This window comes from Thermoascus crustaceus, assembly GCF_041956765.1.
Source record: "Thermoascus crustaceus strain CBS 181.67 unplaced genomic scaffold VTN00scaffold_3, whole genome shotgun sequence".
Taxonomy (NCBI): Eukaryota; Fungi; Ascomycota; class Eurotiomycetes; order Eurotiales; family Thermoascaceae; genus Thermoascus; species Thermoascus crustaceus.
Window position 1 is genome coordinate 2,711,181 of NW_027192529.1, and position 22,544 is coordinate 2,733,724.

At 53.2% G+C, this 22,544-nt stretch overlaps 6 protein-coding genes across 6 annotated transcripts in view; 3 read left to right on the forward strand and 3 right to left on the reverse strand.

Moving 5' to 3' along the window:
- Window positions 1-2,708: 2,708 nt before the first annotated feature.
- VTN00DRAFT_6173 (uncharacterized protein) lies at window positions 2,709-5,471 on the reverse strand (the record flags this gene model as incomplete). The annotated part of the gene is made up of 1 exon (XM_069432780.1): window positions 2,709-5,471. One exon carries the CDS (start codon window positions 5,469-5,471, stop codon window positions 2,709-2,711), a length of 2,763 nt encoding a protein of 920 aa, XP_069288605.1.
- A 459-nt stretch (window positions 5,472-5,930) lies between these two features.
- VTN00DRAFT_6174 (uncharacterized protein) lies at window positions 5,931-7,830 on the forward strand (the record flags this gene model as incomplete). The annotated part of the gene is made up of 3 exons (XM_069432781.1): window positions 5,931-6,398; window positions 6,456-6,909; window positions 6,962-7,830. 3 exons carry the CDS (start codon window positions 5,931-5,933, stop codon window positions 7,828-7,830), a joined length of 1,791 nt encoding a protein of 596 aa, XP_069288606.1.
- A 630-nt stretch (window positions 7,831-8,460) lies between these two features.
- On the reverse strand, window positions 8,461-8,973 carry VTN00DRAFT_6175 (uncharacterized protein; the record flags this gene model as incomplete). The annotated part of the gene is made up of 1 exon (XM_069432782.1): window positions 8,461-8,973. The coding sequence occupies one exon, from the start codon at window positions 8,971-8,973 to the stop codon at window positions 8,461-8,463; it is 513 nt and encodes a 170-aa protein (XP_069288607.1).
- A 719-nt stretch (window positions 8,974-9,692) lies between these two features.
- Window positions 9,693-10,851, forward strand: VTN00DRAFT_6176 (uncharacterized protein; the record flags this gene model as incomplete). Its single annotated transcript, XM_069432783.1, has 3 exons — window positions 9,693-9,712; window positions 9,782-9,987; window positions 10,052-10,851. 3 exons carry the CDS (start codon window positions 9,693-9,695, stop codon window positions 10,849-10,851), a joined length of 1,026 nt encoding a protein of 341 aa, XP_069288608.1.
- An 819-nt stretch (window positions 10,852-11,670) lies between these two features.
- Window positions 11,671-19,313, forward strand: VTN00DRAFT_6177 (uncharacterized protein; the record flags this gene model as incomplete). Its single annotated transcript, XM_069432784.1, has 3 exons — window positions 11,671-16,437; window positions 16,489-16,604; window positions 16,670-19,313. 3 exons carry the CDS (start codon window positions 11,671-11,673, stop codon window positions 19,311-19,313), a joined length of 7,527 nt encoding a protein of 2,508 aa, XP_069288609.1.
- Window positions 19,314-20,991: 1,678 nt separating this feature from the next.
- The window catches only part of VTN00DRAFT_6178 (uncharacterized protein), a gene marked incomplete at both ends in the record, with an annotated part of 2,085 nt that continues 532 nt past the window's right edge, over window positions 20,992-22,544 (reverse strand). The window contains one exon of the mRNA XM_069432785.1: window positions 20,992-22,461. Coding sequence (XP_069288610.1) covers window positions 20,992-22,461 — 1,470 coding nt within the window. The remainder of the gene's footprint in view (window positions 22,462-22,544) is intronic.

Sequence of the window (22,544 nt, forward strand, 5' to 3'; positions counted from 1 at the left end):
ACTCCTGGAAAGCTTGCTATCGAGACGAGACTGTATACATATATATAAAGAGAGAGAGGACTAGCAATATAACGAACTTCATTTTGTCTATATCATTCATTCCTTTCAGATAAATTGGTATGCACCATTATACACAGTTTTGCCCAAGTAGTTACTCTATGTTACTATAACCTAGATAGGTACCTAGGTTAGGTAGGTAGGTACGTTGCAAGGCGAAGCTGTTGTGGATGGAGTCCACTTACTCTGCTCACTCTGCCTTACTTGTAAGCTTCTAGTGAACAGATATATCGAAATCAAGAAAGATTTACTAAAGTAATCTCTCACTGAGACCTCTACCTGGCAAGTTGGATGGTTCAGGTGGTTGCCTGCCCTAGGGATTCATTCTCCCGCAGTGACGTAGGAACCAGCGCGCTAGGGTTTGGAAATGACACATATATCAGTTACGGGTCAAGCCTATTAATACCTACGATATTCTGCTTTAGTTGCTAAATACTATATATATGGGGCCAGCGCTTAACTTGCTCTCGCCATGCTATGTACCTACAGCACAGACTGGGCCCAAATATGTGATGCAGATGTATGTCCCTAGACTCGGGGGCCGGAAGCAAGGCTACAGAAGAACATGAAACATACCCTATGTAGGTACCTAACCTAGGTAGCATGTTTCATGTTTCATCATGTCTGGTCCTGTCTGAAGTCTGCGGGAACCGCGGAGTGACTAATGCACTGAACGGTTCGGTATTAACGTAGTATGTATGTACTACTGCATCCCCATCCAGATCAAGAAGATGGAAATATAACAAACAAACAAGGCTGATCCTTAGATTCCACCTCCATAGCCGCCGGCCCCCATGATAGTTAACTCGTAGGTATAAACTGGTAAACGTTCCAGCAGTATGCCCCTGTTTGCAACAGGCTGAAGGGAACCATGACACGGTCAAGGCAGGTAAGTTGGTTTTGGAGTTGGGACCTGCGTGGGTGAGAACCCCACTCATTGGAGATAGATGCTAAGTTAAACATGCATATTGCATGATCTGTGCGTAGGAGCCTTTGGCTGTCATATATGCAAGGTACCAGGTACGGACATAACTTACCTACCAAGTAGGGTAGTCGAACTAGGTATGAGCAAGGTATCTATATTCGATGGGTATGTCCGAGGATGTATGCACTAGATGAATGTACTAGATGATTTGCCTACCTAAGTAGCTACTTACCTACCTCGGTAGTCTGATCCTATCCTTCTTTCCTTTTCCCTCGTCCTTCATCCTGGACTGGATTGACTGCAGGTGAATGGAGTATCTCTATATGCATCTAGTGTATGAGGTATGGAGTAAAGAACCAGGTTTAGTACTCATAACTTCTACTGACAGGTTACATAGATCAGGTAGATAGGTAGTAGTGGAGACATTACAGGACCTGCCTACTACTACCTCCCTATCTGTCCATGCTAGGCTATGTTGGTGGAGACAGGAGGTTAGTCAGGGTATGTTGATGAGGGTATATATTCAGCCGCTAGTATTTGGAGGAACTGCTCCCTTCGTTGTTTGAAATAACCACCGGCTTCCTAGTTTCGATCATTTACTGCGTCCAGTCCTGGGAAGGGAAAAAAAAATTTTCGAGGGATCCTAACCCCTTTTATCGTCAGTCGTTACCTTCATTTTTGTCCTCTTTGAACAACATGTTCCACCTCCTTCCCTTTGTTATAATCATCTACTTCATACTCACGTCGGCGTGGCCCATGCATCGGCCGATGAAACCTGCATCTACAACATTTCCCTTTCTCGAGACCGTGGTGTTAAAAATCTTCTACCCAAATCCAAATACGAATTCGCCATGTGCACGCTGAGTCTGCTGTATATTCAGCAGCAGCAGCATCTGGGATACTACTACTGTTATTACAAACTGCCAAGCTTCCAGCACGACTCATGCAAGATAAGCTAGCAGCACCGGCTATACCAACAACACCAACCGTCCAACTTGATGGACCTGGTGACGGCAGTGGTGACGGCGACGATGAAGCCCGTCTCAACGCCCTGCGGAGGCGAAACGCGGCGAGGAGAAGAAGACAAGAGTCACAATCTGTCTCCAATACCAACTCGAACTCGAAATCCTCTCCAGGGCAGGAACGGGGGCTACCCGACCGGTAGTCAGGATGCCGTGTCTCTGGGGGAGGAGTTGTCGTCGTGTGAAGAAGAGCAGGGCTCAGATTGCGCGGGGATGGAGGGGGTTGAAGGCGAGAGGGAGGTGTCAGTTGCAGTACTAGGTAAGTACTTAAACTATTGGTTAGGTAGGTAGGTGGTGGTGGTGGTAGCGCTATTTGTTGGAACTGTTTCTATGCTTTTTGTGGAGAGAAATTGTTTGCTGACGTATTACGGTTTCTCTATACAGGGGGAGTAAGACTCTGTATGACTAACGGACCGTGCTATTTTGGACGCTGGCTTGGGACAGTGGTATTATGTAGGAAGTTAGGATATCGAAGAGAGCTGAGAAGTCCTCATCTACGAGTAGTTTTTTCTGAGGTGATATGATGTGCTACAGTGAAAAATATATCTACGCGTATTTGCCCGAACACATCCAAAAGTTAAAAAAGCAAAACGTCCATGGTACATTCGAAATTTCCTCGTCTTTCATGCAATACCGTACATATACACGTGATGATCATAAAAGGTAGATATTGTGACACATTGAGCAGAGATGGACTTATACGGCTAATAGATCCCCCGCAACTCCGTCAGAACAGCCTTCTGCCGCTGCGCGTTCATCCGGTCGAACCGATCGACGCTCATGACGAACGTTCCCCTTCCTCCTGTCAAACTGCGCAGATGTTTCAAGTAACCAACCATCTCCTTCAGCGGCACCTTGGCCGTGATCGTGCGCTGCTGATTCGTCGAGGTCGAGATGGATGCGCCGACAGATGAAGTGCCGAACGGGTCTGGGGGCGCGTAGATCTTGCTCACGTCGATAGTGGGTGCCTCTTCGGGGGGTTGTGGGGATGAGGAAAGGTTTGTCGATGTGGTTGGGACGTCCTCGTCGAGCGAGACGATGTGACCGCCGCGGGAAGAAGAGATGTCGTGGACGACGGCGCCCAGGCTGGCTTCGTCGACGCTGATGATCACGTTCATGACTGGCTCCATCAACGAGGTTCCGCCAGCAGGGCTCGACATCAGATCCTTCAGGGCGGATTGCGTGGCGAGGCGAGCGGCAGCTGACAGCGCCGATGGCGTCGTGTCGCTGCCGAAACTGTGCTCGAGGGGGTCGAAGGTAAGGGTGACTTTGGTGCTGTGCATGGGGAACGAGAACTGCGGACCGCGGGCCAGCGCTGCTAGACATCCGTTGTAGAGGGAGGTGCGGAGGGCGTTCACGTCCACGTTCGTGGGTAGAAGCTGGCTTTCTTCCTCTCCTTTGCGGTTCGTTGCAATGTCCAGGCCTGGGGCGACGATGATTATCTGGTTTCCATCGCGGGTTTCGACGAGAATTGCATCGTTCTTCGATGAAGAAGCATCAGCCTCGGCTTCAGCGTCAAATGGCTCAATATCTGCCGTGCAGCCGGCTTTGCCCTTACGTCCTGCAATTTCTTTTTCGAAGATCTTCGTCACTGGACCTGACTGGCTGAGAGGGCACTCCCTGTAACCGATTTCAATACGACCCATAGAAGCCTTAGCCTTCAAGTCATTGATGAGTCGATCACGAGCGATCTCGAGGTGAAGTTCGCCCATGCCACTTAATAACGTTTGGCCAGAGTCTTCGTCCACACTGACGTGGAGACTCGGGTCTTCTCGCAGAAGCAATGCAAGAGCATCCTGGACGTTTTTCTCCTCGCTCAAACTGTGGGGCTCGACACTGGCAAAGAAAACTGGAGGCGGCACGTCGATCGGTCGAAGCTGTAACGTGTTCAGCGGCTCTGGTGGTGTCGCCTTGTTCCCAGCGTAGGAGATCAATGTGTCTCCCGTACGGGCATATTTGAGACCAACGACGACTCCGATATGACCGGCTGGGATCGAGTCAACCTCGACGGCATCATTGGCATACATCTTCAGCAGACGAGGTGCACGCTCCGCGACACCGAGATTGGTATTGAAGAGAGAGCAGTTTCTATCTAGTGACCCGGAATACACGCGAACATAGACCAGGACTCCCCGTTTAGCGTCGTTGACCACTTTAAAGGCCAACGCGCAGCTCTGAAGCTTCTCGATTGGATTCTGTGCCTCAGATTTCGAAGCTTTCTTTTTCTGCTTGCCTTTTGCAGAGGCGTTTTTGCTTTCCTCAACAATCAGGTCGCCACTGAGAAGACGTTGCAGACCGCCCTTGACGTTTCCAATGCTCACTTCCGGATCAGGACACTCAGTTGGGCTGGGCAGAAGGTTTGCCACAGAATCGAGAAGAGGCTGGACTCCGATATTGCGGAAGCTCGCCCCGGCAAACACAGGTATGATCTTATTCCCTTGTTCCAGAAGGCATCTTCGTAAGCTATCCAGGATATCGGTCGGACTAACCGCAAGGTGATCTTCCTCGCATTCTAAGAACTTCTCCACCATGACTTCGTCATGTTCACTCAGGAGCTCGACGAGCGCAGTTCGAGCACGTTTGAGTTCTGCTGCCAGCTGGGCGTCTTCCTCTTCCAAGCGCTGAAGATCGAACATCTTAACTGCTTTCCCGTCTCCTCCTTCCCACCGGAGACCTTGCAATGAGATAGCATCTGCAACACCCGTAAAACGGCCATTTCCACCTTCGAACCAGGGAATCTGGCAGACTGCGGGCCAACCTCCGAGTCTGGCACCCACTTCCTTCACGGTTCTTCCGAAGGCCGCCCCGTCTCGGTCCAGCTTATTGACATAGACGATACGAGGGATGCGATAAGTGCTAGCTTGGTGCCAGACCTGCTCCGTCTGTGCTTCCACTCCGGCTACACCGTCTAGGATACAGACGGCTCCGTCAAGAATACGTAGGGAACGTAATACCTCAAATGTAAAGTCCGCATGCCCGGGGGTGTCAATCAAGTTGATTGTATGAGACACGGCAGATCTTGGGAGACCCTTGGCCTGTAGTTCTTCTGGAGTAGGAACATCTCCCTCACCAGCTGTCTGCGGCGGCCAGTGAAAAGTGATGGCCGCAGACTGGATAGTAATTCCTCGGGCTCTTTCTGCAGGAAGGAAGTCGGTGACGGTTGATCCTTCGTCAACGTCCCCCATCCTCCGAGTAAAACCACTGTAATAGAGCATGCGCTCTGTGGTGGTTGTCTTGCCCGCGTCGATGTGGGCAATGATGCCAATGTTTCTCGTTCTGTTAAGGTCCGCATTCTGTAATGCGTAAGCTGTCGCGGAAAATCCACGGCAACATGTTGGCAACGTGCTAACACGGCCTGCTGGTAATCGACCAAAGCTAACTGGGTATCTTGGAACGGCCCGTTTGGATAGTAGAGCAATTGGTCGCATCCCGGGCCGCGAGATGGTGGTGAAATGAGCGGCAACCATTGTTGATTCGAGCGATAATCAAACCAACAATTTTACAAGATGTAAAAGAGCAGTCGCTCGTCCATGGCAAACCTGGGAAAGGAGCCACTCATGCAATGTAAGAATGGTCAATACGTCCCCAGGTAAATGAGCCGGCGCTGTCACAAAATCTGAGGTCTTGCGATGGACAGGTATTGACCAATCAGGGATAGCGTGCCTCTCCGGCCAGACGACGTAACTTGGCCCGCGATCTCGGCTGTCTTGTCACTTCAGCTCCTCCAGATAATCCTGGAGTCATCCTCGCTGCTGAAGGCTGCTTGTTCTCCAGAGCCTTCGTTTTCCCCTGGTGCTTTCTTCCCGCGCGAAGCGTCCCCTGTCCCCGCCTGCGATCAGAGATTGCGGTGGAACGATCCATGAACGATAATACCTGCCGCAGCTGGTGAACTCGGACCCTCCCTATTCCAACAAAGGACGACAACAATGGACTACTCTGCTATATCACAAGATCCAGACCACCCAACGGGGTCATCGCCTTGGGACTCTCCACGAGCGGATCGAAACGCTTTCTCCGCGACAGGCACCAACGATATCCCCCCGGCCCCCTTACCTCCACAAGAGCAATCTCCGTACGGCGGGGACCAGAGCTCCCATCAACCTGCGACCCCCAGCACTGCTCAAGTCAGCGGTGATGAAGTCCCTGACTCTCCAGACCTGTCTGAACGACTTCAGGGTGCGCAATTAGGCGACCCGGACTACGTCGAGCAGCCGCCATATGCTACGCAGGATCCTCAATACCCTCAGCATACAAGGACCCAAACTCCCGCTCGATACCAGACAGGAGTAAGGCAAAATGTCAGACCGCCTGCTCCCACCTACAGGATACAGGCAAAGATTACGGGGCTAGAGAGGACCGGGAAGAAGGACCCGATCTTGCGGTTCGACGTCCACGTAAGCACCGTCCAGTCGGAACTACGATGTTGTTCGACAAACTGACTCTGCCTCTAGACCAACATGCCCAGATTTCGAACCACGCAGTATCGAGACGTCCGCCGTACCCACTCTGAGTTTGTCAAATTCGCCGAGCACCTGATCTCCTCGAACCCCGAAGCGCTTGTACCAGCAGTCCCTCCTCCACTGACCCCAGCGGGCGCGGGTACCGACGAAGATGAGATGCGAGTCAAGGCGTCCATGCAGAGGTGGTTAAACTATGTGTGCAGTAACGACGTGCTGATGCACGATGACGAAATGATATTGTTCGTAGAGAGTGATTTCGGATATAGTCCAGTCGTGAGAATGAAGCAGCCCGCCACTGGCGTTCGGAGGAAGGTCCTAAAGCAATTCGCCCCACCGCCGGATGATACCCCGGAACTGCAGAACGCACGGCCGGTTGTCAAGATGTTCTATCTCGGGGCCATGGACTGTAGCCAGAAGGTTGACAAGGTGGTCAAGGCGCGAAGAGGTATGCTCTACCGTTATATATGGAAAGCAATTCTTCTGACTTGAGATAATAGGACTTGGTCTCGCAGAATCCGATATCGGTGTGAAACTTGGACAGATGCACGTTCAAGAGACACACCCGGGATTGGCGAACGCCTACCGCAAGCTGGGGAAGATCATCCAGACGGTTGGAGATTATCACGCAGCTCAAGGCACCGCGGAGGCCACCACTCTTGGAGACCCCTTGAACTACCACTCGTCTGACGCCTTCATCGTTAAAGAAACGCTGACGAACCGTCATATCCTCCTCCGAGAGCTGATCCAAGCCCAGCAGGCCTCAAGGAGCAAGCGCGCTGCGGCCGACCGGCTGAAGGGCAGCACCTCTGTCCGTCCTGACAAGGTCGACGAGGCCATTAGCGCTCTCGACGAGGCTCTCAGCCATGAAAATTATCTGACCAAGAAGACGCAGCGGGTTACAGCGAACCTTTTGCAGGAGAAGCGCCGCTGGTTCAGCCGTACCTCCAGAGACCTCTTGTTGAGCCTCCGTGAGTACACGCTGCGTCAGATCGAAGCGGAACGTCGGACCCTTAGCACTCTCGAGAGTGTCCGGCCCGACATCCGCGCTATCGACTCTTCCGGCGGCCTGAGCCGTCTAGGCCGAGAGTCGCACCCGGCAGCTCGCAGGGCGAGTCTTGCATCCAGCCAGGGACCCAAGGGAGATGCTTGGAGTGGAGTGCCCCGTAGTAGTGACAGCTTGAGCAGAAGCATCAGCGGCAGTTACGTGGCTCCGCTGCCGGAAGATGATGACGAGGTCAATGGAAACGGACTGGGCAAGGGGCGAGTACGCGCCCTTAGCGGCGTTGGTTCGATACCGGAAGAGGATGATGATGACCGTCTTGATGCCAAGAATGCTGCCAGCCGCTTGGCTACGAGCACGTTTTAAAGTACAGTGTAGAGTATGGGCTTATTTTTTCGTGCAGGTGTCTCTTTGATTCCCTCTTAGTATGTCATCTATTCGCTCATTGTTTGTGTGCGTTGTATCACCAGCCAGCGGTACTGTCTCCTGCAATAACTATCATACGGTTGTACAGTGTTAATTCCCGCTCATGACACTAGCATACCTGATATGAAATTTATTCATTCCTTAGTTCATGTCTCCATATTTCTCAAGTCTCAACCTCAAAGCAGAACACCCCTTTGAATAAGCTTATTTGTAGCAGAGCAAAACGCCAAGGCGTGAGCTAATTTTCTCACGTCATGGCAAGCGGTGCAGCCTACTGGCTGTTGGTATCAAGAGAGAAACCACTATTTGAGGGAACGATTCTGATTCAACAATATAGCCACTGAGAAAATGAGCTGGCTAGCTGTTAGACTAACTGTTGAGTTATTTTAATTGGACTGAGTGTCAAACATAAAATCTTGACTATCGAGGATGGAGCATTATTTTTGGACTGCATGTTTATTACCTCTCTTGCCTTGACTTAGATCCTGCTTGCAGTAGATAAAAGTATCAATAAAAAATACAGTATTCTTTTTCCCTTCTATAAAGACACAAATAATAATCACCACAATCTCAGGAACCTTCCTTCGCCCTATCCTCCCTCCTCTTCTCCAATCTCTGCAACGCTTCCTCCACATCAGGCGTATACGCATCCCACCTCTCAGCCCCATCCTCGGGAATCTCAAACCAACTCGCCTTTTCCTTCAGAAATATATGCGCCCTCGGCTTCGGGATCTTCTCCGCATCCCCATCCCCATCATCATCATCGTTGATCGTCCCCGCCACGATGCCCAGCTGCTCCGGCTCAAAGTCGTACGTCATGCTCATGCTCGAGCCGCACCGCTGACAGTAGCTCCTGACGCCTACCGCGCTGGACCGCCGGAAGGTCGGCGGCACCACCCAGGAGACGGTGCCGGGTGCGAATTCGGCGAAGCTCTGGTACGGCCCTCCCGAGAGCTTCCTGCATTGCGTGCAGTGGCAGTTGATGACGCTGGAGGGGAGTCGGGTGCTGGTGTACTGGACGTAGTTGCAGGCGCAGCTGCCGGTGAGGAGGATGGGGGTTGATGATGATGATGATGGGGCCATTATTATTATTCTTCTTGCTGCCTGTGTCTTGCTACTTTCTTTGAAGGTGTGATGAGACCCCTGTGATGATGAAAGTTGGAGGGGTTTCTAGTTCTGTGGTCTAGAAGAGGCAGAGAGAGCATGGCGGGGTATGTCCCCGTCTACGTCATGGGAATATATTCTTCAGTTTCTCCAACACCGCAACAAGAACTTATCAAGATGTATGTACGGAATGATATACTTCCTGAATCATTCCACTTTCTCGCACGACTTTGACCCCTCGGGATAGTAGTCCCGATTCAAGAGCCGCGCAGGGCGGGAGATCAGCATCGAACACGATGCCGACTTGGCTCCATCTCTCGTTCCCCACTTCCCAGCGCACCTTTTTTCTCCGTCTGACGTTGTACCTGTGAGACCAGGAACACCAACCCCACCTTTGGCGTGGGATTCCTCTGCTCTGATTGCTTGTCGTTAGAACCATCTCCATAGTCCCCAGGGTTCGGACCCAGCCCGTTTTGGCGCCTGATTTCAAAGCAAGCCCCAGAAAGGAGCCAGATAGCAAACCGAAGCCGATGGGATGACTCCCTTATATGAAAGGAGGGGGTCTCCCCCCCCGATATCCCGAGCCTTAATTTCTTATACCATTATCTAATCTACCCTATCTATTTAAACTACTGCCTTGTGCTTCCTGATCTACCTTTGCGTGCTCTAACCAATCACTGGATACCTGGTAAACAAACATGGCTCCGAAGGTTTTCCTGTAAGTTTGGAACGGTGTTGTCCTGAGCGCTAAAGCTTAAGGTACCTAGTTAAGCTAATCTGTTACCAGCACCGGTACGACGGGATACATCGGAGGGGACTCCCTCTACACGATTTCCCAAGCCCACCCCGACTGGGAGCTCTCTGCTCTTGTCAGGAGCAAGGAGAAGGCGGAGCAGCTTACCAGCAAGTATCCGAAAGTGAGAGTCGTGCTCGGAGACCTCGACTCGGCCGATATAATCGAAGAGGAAGTCAAGAAGGCGGACATTGTGTACCGTGAGTATTCTGCAAGCCCCTCATTGTTGATTCCACAGTGGCACAAACGATTAACTGTTACCAGACTTTGCCGACTGTGACCACGTCGCCGCCGCAAATGCCATCGCAAAGGGCGTCAGCCACCACACCAAAGAGAACCCAGTCTGGCTCATCCACACCTCTGGAACTGGCGTCTTGACCTGGGAGGACCAGCGCGCCAAGACCTTCGGTATCGAACGCCCCAAGGAGTACAACGACTGGGACGGCGTTGGCGAAGTCACTTCCCTCCCTGACGATGCCTTCCACCGTGATGTCGACAAGATCATCCTCGCTGCCGGCGAGGCCTCTCCAGAGAGCGTGAAGACGGCCATCGTCTGCCCTCCCTGCATCTACGGACCCGGCCGTGGACCCGGTAACACTCGCAGTATCCAGGCCTACACCCTCTCCGCGTCCGTCCTCAAGACAAAGAAGGGTATCCTGGTCGGTCAGGGCAAGAATGTCTGGCACCAGGTCCACATCCAGGATCTCAGCAACATCTACCTCGCTCTGGGAGAGGCCGCGGCCGCAGGCGGTGGAAACGCTACCTGGGGCAAGGAAGGCTACTACTTCGCCGAGAACGGCCCCTTCGTCTGGGGTGATGTGCAGAGGGCCGTGGCCAAGGCGGCCTTTGAGAAGAAGCTCATCCCGTCGCCGGAGGTTGAGGCGCTGAGTGACGAGGAGGTTGCGAAGATCCTGCCGTTCGGCCTGTACGCTTGGGGTACGAACTCCAGGTGCCATGCCATCCGTGGAAGGAAGCTGCTGGGATGGAACCCGACGAAGCCAGGCCTGCTGGAGCTGATTCCGGACATTGTGGAGGTTGAGGCTAAGGTCCTGGGTCTGATTTAAAGGGAAAATGAAAGGTGGTGATGACCGTCATGCTTGAATGTCTGCGATGACTGATTTTTCGGACTGTGGAGGACTGCATGGGGACGAGAAGCCGGATCCCTAATACATATATAAAAATGTCTCCATCTAGTGCTGAGACCGGTAAATGGTAGCTACTAGGTAGTCCTAAATTCCCTGAAAAGGAAAAAATGGAATTAGTACAGTAAACCAAACCGCTTATTATATAGTCTTCATTAGAGGCATAATGATAGGTTCTGGGTTAGAGAATATCAGTATCGATCGTAGTAGTGTCAATTGAATCTATTGTTCTTCGTGTGATAATAGAGAGAATCCCGGTTACTAAGAGGTGATCCAGGGCCCAACGACAAAACACGGCATTGTGTAACATTGAGAAGTATTCCTTCACCAGGAAACAATCAGCCTGAAGTCGCGGATGACTGAAAATAATGGTGTCGATCCGTCGACAAGGTCGCAAGCGAAACGGCGGGGTGGCGTCAGAAGCTTAGCTTTAGCGCCTTAGCGCGGAGCGACAAGCGACACAAGCGCGAGGCTTGTCGGCTTTCTTGGAGCATTCAGGTCCAACAAAGCCAGCTTCAGCGACCCTCACATCCAACGAGTCTTTTTCTCCTGGCTATCGACGGTTTGCCTTGAGATGGAGCTTCTGGAGCAGGTACTTGTCCTTCTCTTATACTTTTCCCTCCCTGTTACGATTCCCAGGTGCTGACCGACTCTTCAAATCCAGCTTCGCTCATGAATCGCGAGCTATCACCAGCAAACCGGTTCTCTCTCCGAGAATTCTGAGTTCCACCAACAGCAGCCATGGCTCCAGGTGCTGGAGGTAAGAGGAAGAGAGGCGACCGATCGTGGTCTGGCGACTCTGGAAACGATGGCCAGAGACCCTCTCCGCATCGACCGGGAAATCTCAACCTTGCGCAACACAACAATAATCAGGGCAATCACAACCGCGACTTTGGAGGAGAGAATAACAACAATCGCGGCAGAGGAGGGAGACGACTGAGTAGAGGTGGCAGGATGAATTCTGGACGGAGGCCCAGCGATGGACAGAACTCGTCGGGCTCGGCCCCGGCGAAGGATAACTCGGCCATGTCTCCTCCGTCCATGACCCCCGTTCGAGAGAACTCCGATCCAATTCAGACAAACGGTGTGCAACAGCAACCGGCTAGCAACCCTCCTGCTCCTTCGCCGTCCCCCGCGCCTCCACAGGATCCTACTCCTGCTCCTGTGCAGCCACCACCGCCTCCCTACGCCTACGAGTACGTTACGCAGGATGTGTTGGACAATTGGACATCGACCGGGAAGCAGACACTGGTAGACCGAGGGGCTGCGGCGCGCTCAGAAGAAGATTCTCCGACGTTAGCGTCGCTGTTCCAGGAACTCATCAGGTCTGCGTTCGACGGACGATTGTCGCCGACGGAGGCTGGCGCTACCGTGAAGGAAATCATCGGGGAAGATGTCGTATCTGAAGATGTTGACATGGCCGGTGGTGTCGAGACGGCAGGTGCTGGTTTCGATCCTCGTTCCCTTTTTCTCGATACGCTGTCCATCCTCACCGATGCGGATACGTCCAACAGCGCCCTGCGGCCGCTTGTCTTTTCGACGGCAATCTCTCCAGCCTTGATGCGTCTCCAACTGGACACGCCCTTGCTTCAATCGTTGGGTCTGGTTAGGGACACCTTTGCTCGTATGGGTATCCGGAAACAGACCAATCTGCTTTACCGACAGTCTAACTATAACCTACTGCGTGAGGAGTCCGAAGGGTACTCGAAATTGCTTACGGAGCTCTTTACGACGAGCAACAATGAACCACCGTCGAGCGAGGTCGTCGAGGATACGTTCGAGCGTGTAAAGGCCATGATTGGTGCTTTTGATATGGATGTTGGTCGTGTCCTTGATGTCACGTTGGATGTATTCGCAGCAGTTCTCGTGAAGCAGTACCGTTTCTTCGTCAAGTTCTTGCGAGTCAGTTCTTGGTGGCCCAAGGAGGAGAGATTTGGCAACGCAGAAGGGAACCAGCGTTACTCCGGACTTCCTAACTGGGCCCAGCCCGGCTCAGCCGGTTGGTTGACCACCGACGAAGAAAGAGCGGAGATTAACCGCATGAACGAGGAGCGTGACCGGGAGTTCTGGGACCGAGCGAAGGAGGTTGGAATTCGTGCTTTCTTCGAGATTGGACGGAAGCCGATGACAGATGAGGAGCGGAAGCAAGCACTTGCCGAATCCCATGGGCAGCCCGAGGAGGAAAACAATGAAGCCAAGAAGTGGATTGAAGAGACAGGGACTCTACCACCGAAGGGTAACAGAGTTGCTGCTCAGCTCCTTGGTTTCAAGCTACGCTTCTACTCCTCCCCAGCGCGTGACGAATCAGATGTCCTCCCCGATAATCTAATTTATCTGGCAGCACTGCTCATCAAGGTCGGCTTTATTTCACTCCGTGACCTTTACCCGCATCTATGGAGACCCGACGATGCTATGGATGCTTTGAAGGAAGAGAAGATGAAGGAGAAGGCGGAACGAGAAAGAGCTGCCCGCCCTGGAGGTGGCATGAATGCTTTGATGATGGCTGGCGCTCTCGCGGACGACACTCTACCTGTATCCCGTCCCCGGGAGGAAACACGTGCAGCAACCCCTACGAAGGAAGAAGCGGAGGCTGCAGCCAAGGCTGAAGAGAAGGAGGCGCTTCCAGAACCTCCAGATCAAAAGGTGCTCTTGCTGAAAAGCCTGTTAGCAATCGGTGCCTTGCCCGAATCACTCTACATCCTGAGCAGATTTCCTTGGTTGATGGACGCCTATCCTGAGCTTCCTGAGTTCATCCACAGGATTCTTCATCACTGCCTGAGCAAAGTCTATGCACCTCTCCGGCCATTGGCTTCTGCGGACCAACTGCGGGAGCAGAAACAGATCCCGAGCCCTGACCAGTCAGGAGTACCCAAGGGGCAGGTACGACTTCTTGAGGCTCCGCCTAGGCGAGTGCTCCGGTGGGCGCAGCTCGACAAGGAGGACACGAACGATGGAACTGATTACCGCTTCTACTGGGACGACTGGGCGGACAATATTCCCATGTGCCAGTCTGTTGACGACGTGTTCACGCTGTGTTCATCGTTCTTGAATATCTCTGGGTACAAGATTGGGCAGGATCCGAGTCTGCTCACCAAGCTGGCGAGAATTGGGAAGGACAGCTTGAGCAAGGATAGCTCGGACAGCAACAAGGAACGTTGGAGAGACCTCTGCAAACGTCTCCTGGTGCCCTCGCTGAGTTTGACCAAGGCGAACCCAGGAGTGGTGAATGAAGTCTTCGACCTCATCAGCGTCTACCCCCGAGAAGTGCGATACAACATGTACGCTGAATGGTATTTCGGACAGACATCACGACATCCCGATATCAAATCAGCGTTCGATCTAGCCCGGGCCGAGACGAAGGATACATTGAAGAGACTGAGCAAGACAAATATCCGGCCCATGGCTCGCGCACTGGCGAAGATAGCCTACGCCAACCCCGGCATTGTTATTAACGTTGCCATCAGCCAGATCGAATCGTACGAAAACCTTATTGAGGTCGTCGTCGAGTGTGCCCGCTACTTCACTTACTTGGGTTACGACATCTTAACCTGGGCCTTGATTAATTCTCTTGGTCAGAAAGGGAGAAGTCGTGTTCAGGAAGGCGGTCTCTTGACCAGTCGGTGGTTGAGCGCCCTCGCTACGTTCGCTGGGAGGACGTTCAAGCGCTACTCCGTGATGAACCCGACTCCAGTTCTGCAGTACGTCGTGGAACAGCTCCGACAAAATAACTCGACGGATCTTATTGTCCTGGAGCAAATAATAAGCTCCATGGCAGGGATCGTCACTGACACGAACTTCAATGAGGCCCAGATCCAAGCCATGGCCGGTGGTGAGCTCCTTCAATCTCAGACCATGCTGCAGCTTCTCGACAAGAGACATGAGTCCAAGACAACCTCAAAGCGACTGATGAAAGCCTTGACGGATTCTAGACTTGCGGGGCAATTACTTATAGCCATTGCCCAGGAGCGCCTGACATGTATCTTTAAGGAGTCAGAGGCCACGTCAGAACTCAAGTTGCTAGGAAATATATTCGACGAGATTCACCGCATCCTAACGCAGTATCTGGATCTGCTCCGAAGCAACTTTACTGTGAGCGAGTTTGACTCCTTCGTTCCTGGCTTGCCTGCTCTCATCAGCGAATTTGGAATTCAACCTGAGGTTGCTTTCTGGATCAGTCGTCCAAGCCTGTGTCACAAGGTCGCGGAAGCCGATCGAGCTGCGCAGGAGGAAGCTGCTTCCAAGAAGCAAAGAAGCGAAACGGAGTCTCCTGCCAAGGGCCCGGACGGTGATGTTGAGATGGCGGATGAGGGAGAGACTGCCGAAAAGGAGACGAGTGCGACAGCAGAGAATGCCATGGACGTCGATAAAGAGTCAGCTGAGAAAGAAGAGAAAGAACCACAGGCTGCTGCCACTGAAGTCAACGGCCACACTCCTGAGCGTCCAGCTTCCACTGCCCCAGCTACGGCAACTCCGGAGCCTGCTCCTTGGCACCCAGTCGTACAAGAGATCATGGATCAAGTGAAACCCGTCCTGCCTCCAGAGACCTACGAAATCGTTGGCCTGCCGTTCTATGTCACCTTCTGGCAACTATCTCTGTACGACGTTCATATTCCTCAGAAGGCCTACGAAGACGAAATCGAACGGCAAAAGCGAAAGGTCATTGCCATTGGTAATGATCGCTCAGACGTCAGCATGGCTGGGACCCAGAGGAAGGAACGCGAGAAGAAGCAGATTACGGAGCTTCAGGAACGCATACTCGAAGAGAACAAGCGCCATCTGAAGGCTTACGGTCAGACTAGGGCAAGGTTACAGAAGGAGAAGGACAGATGGTTCGCCGGCATGAGAGGGAAGCACGACGCCCTCAATGTCGCGATAATGGAACAATGCCTGCTGCCCCGTCTTCTTCTTTCCCCCATTGATGCCTTTTACTGTTTCAAGATGCTTAAGTATCTTCATAATTCAGGGACTCCAAATTTCCGGACCGTTGGCCTACTGGATCAGCTCTTCCGGGATCAACGGCTTACGGCACTAATATTCCAGTGCACCTCCAAGGAGGCCGATAACTTCGGTCGCTTTCTCAATGAGATCTTGCGAGACCTGAGTCGGTGGCATGCTGACAAAGCGGTGTATGAAAAGGAGGCTTTTGGAACCAAGAGGGACCTGCCTGGGTTCGCCATGGCGGTCGACCCTGAAGGTAAACCGACGACTTTCCTGGACTACGAGGACTTCCGTCGACTTCTGTACAAGTGGCACCGTCTTCTGGCGTCAGCTTTGAAGACGTGTCTCAACGGTGGCGAGTATATGCACATCCGCAATGCTATTAGCGTTCTCAAGGCCATCGTGCAATACTTCCCCGCTGTCAACTGGATCGGACGTGATATGCTCGCGAGCGTGAACGCTCTGAGTCAGCACGACGAACGAGATGACGTGAAGACCCCGGCAGCATCTCTTATCGGAGATCTGAACAGGAGAGAAAAGAAATGGATGCTTCCTCAAGCCTTCATGATTGTGAGTCTGCCAACCAGCAGCAATTTCCAGGGTGGAACTAATCCGCCGAAGAATGAGTCCATGACAGACAAGGCCGGGAAACCCAGGGCTCCTCCTAGGCCGCAGTCCACGACACCCAAGCCGCTGAATGCAAATGCACCAGAATTCAAGCCGGCACCCCCCACGAAGTGAGTCGATCCATCTTACACCCCCCAGGCGACATTGAGCAGACATTTCTGATCATCCAACCTAGTGTCAATGGTGCGGCGAAACCTCCAACGACTGGGAGATCCGAGGTCGAAGACGGAGAAATCGAAGATGCGAAGATGACCGATGCCCCCGCCGTCAAGCCGACTGAAGAAGCAGAGCAAGCGCCAGAGAAGCCTGTTGAGCCTGCTGAACCTCACCCACGGCAGCCAGAGCCTGCTGCGGAAACTCGAGCACCGGCAGTCAAGGAACCTGAGTCTCGACCTGAGGTTGAAGCTTCCCACGAGACAGCACCAAGCACGCAAGAGACCGAAAGGGCGCCGTCACCGCGACCACAGAAGCAAGCAGAACCTCAACCCACCACGCGTCGGGTTTCGCCTTCCCCGGATCGATCCCGTCCAAGTTCCCGAGCACCTGAGCCCTCTCGTCCTGCGAATATACCTAAGCGACCTGATCTCGACAGAACTCCCTCTAGCGGTTCTGTTCGTCCGCAGCCCAGTCTACCGAGCAGACCAGAACCCCACCGTCCTTACAGACATGGCGATGCGCGAATGCCGATGCGACCGCCGGACCTCCCAGACGATCGACGAGATCACAGAGACAGCAGGCATGGAGACTATCCTCGTCCTGGCAGATTCGGTGACTATGACCGTGACCGGTCGTTTGATCACTCCGATCATCGAGCCCACGGTCGTCTCGATCGACCCTCTGATCGTGACAGGCTAGAACCTCCGCGCGAGAGAGACTTCCCCACTAGACCACCTCCAGATGAGCACTTCCGGGGTCCTTCCTATCGTGATAGCCGACCGCAACGAGAGCCTGACTGGCCTGATCGGCCTGGGCGTGGGCGACCGTCTCAGCCTGATACCTACCACGCGAGGAATGACCCCGACCGTTTGTCAAGAGATGGTCCTGGTCCCGCGCGGTCTGGCACCCAACTGCATCCTGATCGCGCAGACCTGATCCGCGAGCATCCTGACAGGAGGTCATTGATTGAAGGTGACGGACCTCGACGCGGAGAGCCATTGAGGTCGGACGAGGACAGGAGGTCGCACTCATCACGGACATCGTCACCGCCGAAGACGGACGAGCGTCCACCACTTCGTTCAGATCGATTCTCCGACGATCGTAGACCTGGAGGTTACCCTCCACGGCACGATGACTTTCCGACTGGGCCCCGCGGTGACCGTGGCCGCGCAGGACCCGGGGACTTGGCCGATTCGAGAGACTCATGGTCTGGCCCTGATATGACGCATGGCAGGCTGAATCAGGATTCGAGGTACCAGCGCCAAGAGCCTGATATCCCATCTGGACCAAGAGGAAGAGGCGCCCCAGGGCGTGGACGGACATCACAACCTTCTACGCCAGCAACTCCCCCCACCGCTCCTACGACACTACCTGACCGTCAACCTCCCACGGGTCCTGCTTCCCGGCGGGGTGCTCCTCACGATCAAGCTGCTCCCTCAGGTCCTGCGCCCCCTGCAGGTGAAGGACTGGACACGACAGGAATCCATCCCGACCGACTCAAGGTTCTGCAGGCGCCGGCGGAACCGAGCTTCAATGGTGGACGATCTCATTCAGGTCCTCCCCCAGCGCCTCTAGCTCCACCTTCAGGGCCCCGTAGCGGTCCATCTGGACCTTCCCCTGCCACACGGGGACCGCCATCGGGACCTGGCTTCGGTGAGCGTGGGCGAGGAGACAAACGCTTCGCGGGTCTCAACAACGTGCTTCAGCAAGGGAGCGGACCACCTGACCGCGGCGGGCCGGGAGCGTCAATCCGCGGAAGAGGTGCTAGGCAAGCCGGCATGATGAACGCTCCCTCACCGCAGCCAACTCGGCCACAGAGTCCAACCGGCGAAGCAGGCGGCCGTCCAGCCTCACCACAAGGACGACCTGACCTTTTCCCCAGCCGATCGAACGGTCCTTCGCATCTTGCTGGCGATGATGGTCACGCTCCTCCAAGTCGCCCCGCGGGCGGGAGAAGGAGCGAAATCGTGGAAGAGGCGACCGAGCTACGCAGATCCACTCGACGCTCATCAAGCCTCAACCACACTCCCGACCGCGACCGTGACAGAGACAGGGACCGCGATAGAGATCGTGACCGGGACCGTGATCGAGACCGCGATCGCCGCGGTGTTGCTGAAGAAGACAACCTCCGAAGCAGCAGAAGGGACGACCATCGGGAACGCTACGATCGCGACCGTACTGGCCGCAGGGGAGGCGACAGCAGCCTCGGCTCCAGCCGTGAGGAACCCCCTGACGCGCGAGAATCATCCTCTCGACGAGGTCCCGGTAGCAGCAGCCGTGACGAGCCCAGAAGCAGCAGAAGGGAGTCGTCCAGACGTGATCGCGATGAGGGTCCCAGCATTGGTCCCGACCAAACTGGTCGTCTGAACAAGCCTTCTCCTCTTGGTCCAAGCGGAGCAGCGCCTCCTCCTCCGCCTCCACCTCCACCACCTCCTCCAGGTGGCCCAGCTGCCGATGACAGACGATGGAGTAGTGGTCGCAGTGACCGGGACCGAGACAGGAGTACTCGCGACAGAGACAGAGATAGGGACCGGGACCGGGACCGGGACCTCCCGCCCCGGAAGAGAGGTCGGCCCGGTGGTGCCGATGAAGGAGGCCATGGCGGACACGACGGCAGCGGTGGCATGAGGGCCGAGAGTAAGAGACCAAGGCGTGGAGTGTGATTGATCTACTGGTCATGTACTGAATTGGAGTTTGTTTTTTACTGTAATGGCGCCGTTTGTTATAACTAACGTCCTGTCAACTCTACCCATCTCATGTCTGAGAAATTATTTCCTGTTTGTTTGTTTCTTTATCTATCTATTTAGATGAGGTCCTCCTCCTTGGAAGTGGATTCTGACGGTGTCTATCACCACTGATAAAAAACCGCAACCTTTACATACCCTACTGTCTCTCTCTCTCTTACTGTCCCATTCATCGCATGTCTAATTTGAAATATTTGATTTTTTTCAATTCTCTTTTCTTCTCTTTGCTGCGCCAAGCCATGAGAACAAATGAATCAAACAAACAAGGCGAACAAAACGGAAAAGAAAATAAGACTATACCATAGCATAGCATAGCATAGTGTGTAGCAGCATGTGTGGCATGAGTGTATGGATATGGTAATGGTGAATGGTCTGTCTCTAGCTAGCTAGTCTACCTGAATTTGAATTTGAGCAATAGATGATGAACTGCAAATTCCTTTTTTTTTTTCCCAATTCTCACCGTGAGGGACATGCTGTGGTGCTTCAAAGCTGAGCTGGGAACAAACAACCTTACATGTACATACTGTAGATTGCTTGATCCATCATGTGATGATTCGACCTTTGAAAAGCCTCCCCTCCCTCTCCCCTCTTTAAAGACCTAGCTCTAGCTCTAGCTCTTAACTCTGGCTGGCCCTAGATCTTGAGCCTTATCCTTAAACCAAATGCTGAACTTATGTCCACTAGCCTTAGCTAATATAACCTTCAAAGGACCATCCATCCATCCATCCAGGAAACTAAGCAGGATTTTCAATTCGTGCACTGTGTTTATCTAGATCAATTTGTTTGGGACCTCGAAGGAACGAAAGGGCTTAAGTGCAGTATTGTATGTTCGTACTTGGAGACGCTGCTGTCGTATGTACTGTAGCGCTCGCTATCTCAATACATTTAGATAAATAGGTAGGTAAGAATCTACAAATATGAAATTATAGAAGATGATTGGCAAAGTAAACATCGTATTTTGTAACGAAACTTTTTCTCCCGCCTAGGGCTGGCTACCTAAGGTGCCATACGTACAGCACCATGTAAATGGACATGTATGTATGCGTATATGTATAACACATGGTAGGGACATCGATCAACTCTACTCCACTCAACTCCACTAGACTGTCAACATGTATGCTGGTGTATCGCATACAGCAAAGATGGGGTATAGTTTCATAAACTAGATGATAATACATTAAGGTGAAAAGGAAACGGGGTATATGGCATGGTACGGTATGGTGAGGAAGAAGCGACCGACAAGGGAAGAAGAAGAAGAATACAAAGTTGAAAATATGAACGAGAGAATCGAATAGATGTCGAGAAGAGAACCCACCAGCTCGCCCCTGCACCGTCGACAGACAAATGGCTCCATACCCTGCCCTTCTCGAATCGTGGTATGGGAGTAGCCAGAACATCTCGGATCTCGGGATCGACGCGCAGCCAGGCCAGTGGTGCAGTGAGACTTTAGTACCGAAAGGAAAACTTTTGAACAAACGAAGAGAATTTTCGGGGCCCGTTTTTCGTGTCTCTGTCCGACCAACACCTCACCTAGCAAGTTTAAACCCGCAATATATCGACTTCAAAAGCAGCCAAAACGCCAGCCAATGCTGCGGAGCTAAGAAGCTTTCACTATCCGACTAAGACCAAGACTCCCGCCCGCCGGAGAAGCTCTGGTCTTTTTCTTACCGAGACCAAGAACAGACAACTTGCGAATAAGACTGGCTTTCTTCTTATATGAGCCATGAAGTTCCTTTGTAGTCGACGTGTTCGAGCTGTTCCTATCGAGTCTCACAACTGGAGGTTCGCATTCAGACCCTGAAACGGATTCGTTTTCAGATCGAGCCCCGGGAGGTGAATCTGGTGCCGCATTCGGGTTGAAGCTTCCATGCTGTGACAGTAGACGGTCCAGATTAGTGCTGCAGACGGCATCACTCAAACCCGTGCCGATACTGCCAGTGAACATCTTCTCCATGACGGCACGCTGAAGATCGAGATGGCGTTGCTTCTCCTCCTCAGCGGTCATGATGCGTTCAACACCGTCCGCGTCGACGATGACAGCGACACCCTCCCTGTCGTAACCTGGCTTGTCCTCCAACCAAAGGCTGCGCAACCCACCGTCTCGGGAACCGATTTCTCTTCGAAGAGAGGGTTCAACCTGATCCGTCGAAGCGTCAGTAGAAGTCACAGGGCCGCTTTCAGTCTCCTCTTGTAGTCCGAGGCCAGTGCCTTTTACGAGCAGCTTAGAAGACGAGCGAGCGACGGCTTTGGGGAGGCAAAAGCTGGGGGGTCTGCGGAGTACAGATGGGTCCGTCCATGCATTGAGGTCCTGGGCGTCAGAAACATCCGGCTTCGAACGAGCAGTTGGACCAGCAACACCGTTTGATGTAGTCACCGTCAGCCCGTTGGAGTCCAGACACCCATCCTCCATAGAAGAAGCATCTGTCTCCTGCTGCGCTTCAACTGCTTCCCCGCCGAACTGCTGGTCTATAAGCTCCTCGAGGGCCGATGCGGTCACGTGATCGTCTGATGACTTCGCCGCGTCGACTACGGGAGACGGGAGGCCAAACGCGGTATCCTCTCGAGGCTGCGGCGTAGTATCTTCCTCACTGTAGAATTGCTTAATACCAACATCACCTGTGATCCCGTCACAGTCTGCTGTGGGGCTCTTGGGCGTGTCGTCCTCACCGGCCCCTTGCATTGCCTTGAAGCCAACCTGTGCACCTGACTGGGAAGCTTGTAGTTCCACTCCGGAATCGTATTTCTCTTTGGCAATGTCATTCCCTCCGCCTGCCACGCATAGATGACCATGCTCGTTCTTGGCTTTGCTTGATACCTTTCGGTGGAGGAACTTATGTCCCGAATTCCTCTTCGGTTTCCTCTTGGGTGCAGCTCCCTCGGGCTGGTACGGCGTTCCCGTCTCGATACTGTGGAAAAGGGTCATGCACGCATATCGGAGCTGAGCCTCTGAGCCGAAGGAGAGTCGGCGGCGTTCGATCAACGGGGAGTCGGGTCCGTACTGAACAGGGGTGTCCACGAAATCGTAATGGCGGCTGGGATCCTCGGGCGGGAAGTTGGTCACTGGCTTCTACACACTGTCAGGAACATCGACCTGGAGCGTGAAAAGAGAGAGAGAGAGAGGAGGGAGGGAGGAGAGAGAGAGCGGTGAAC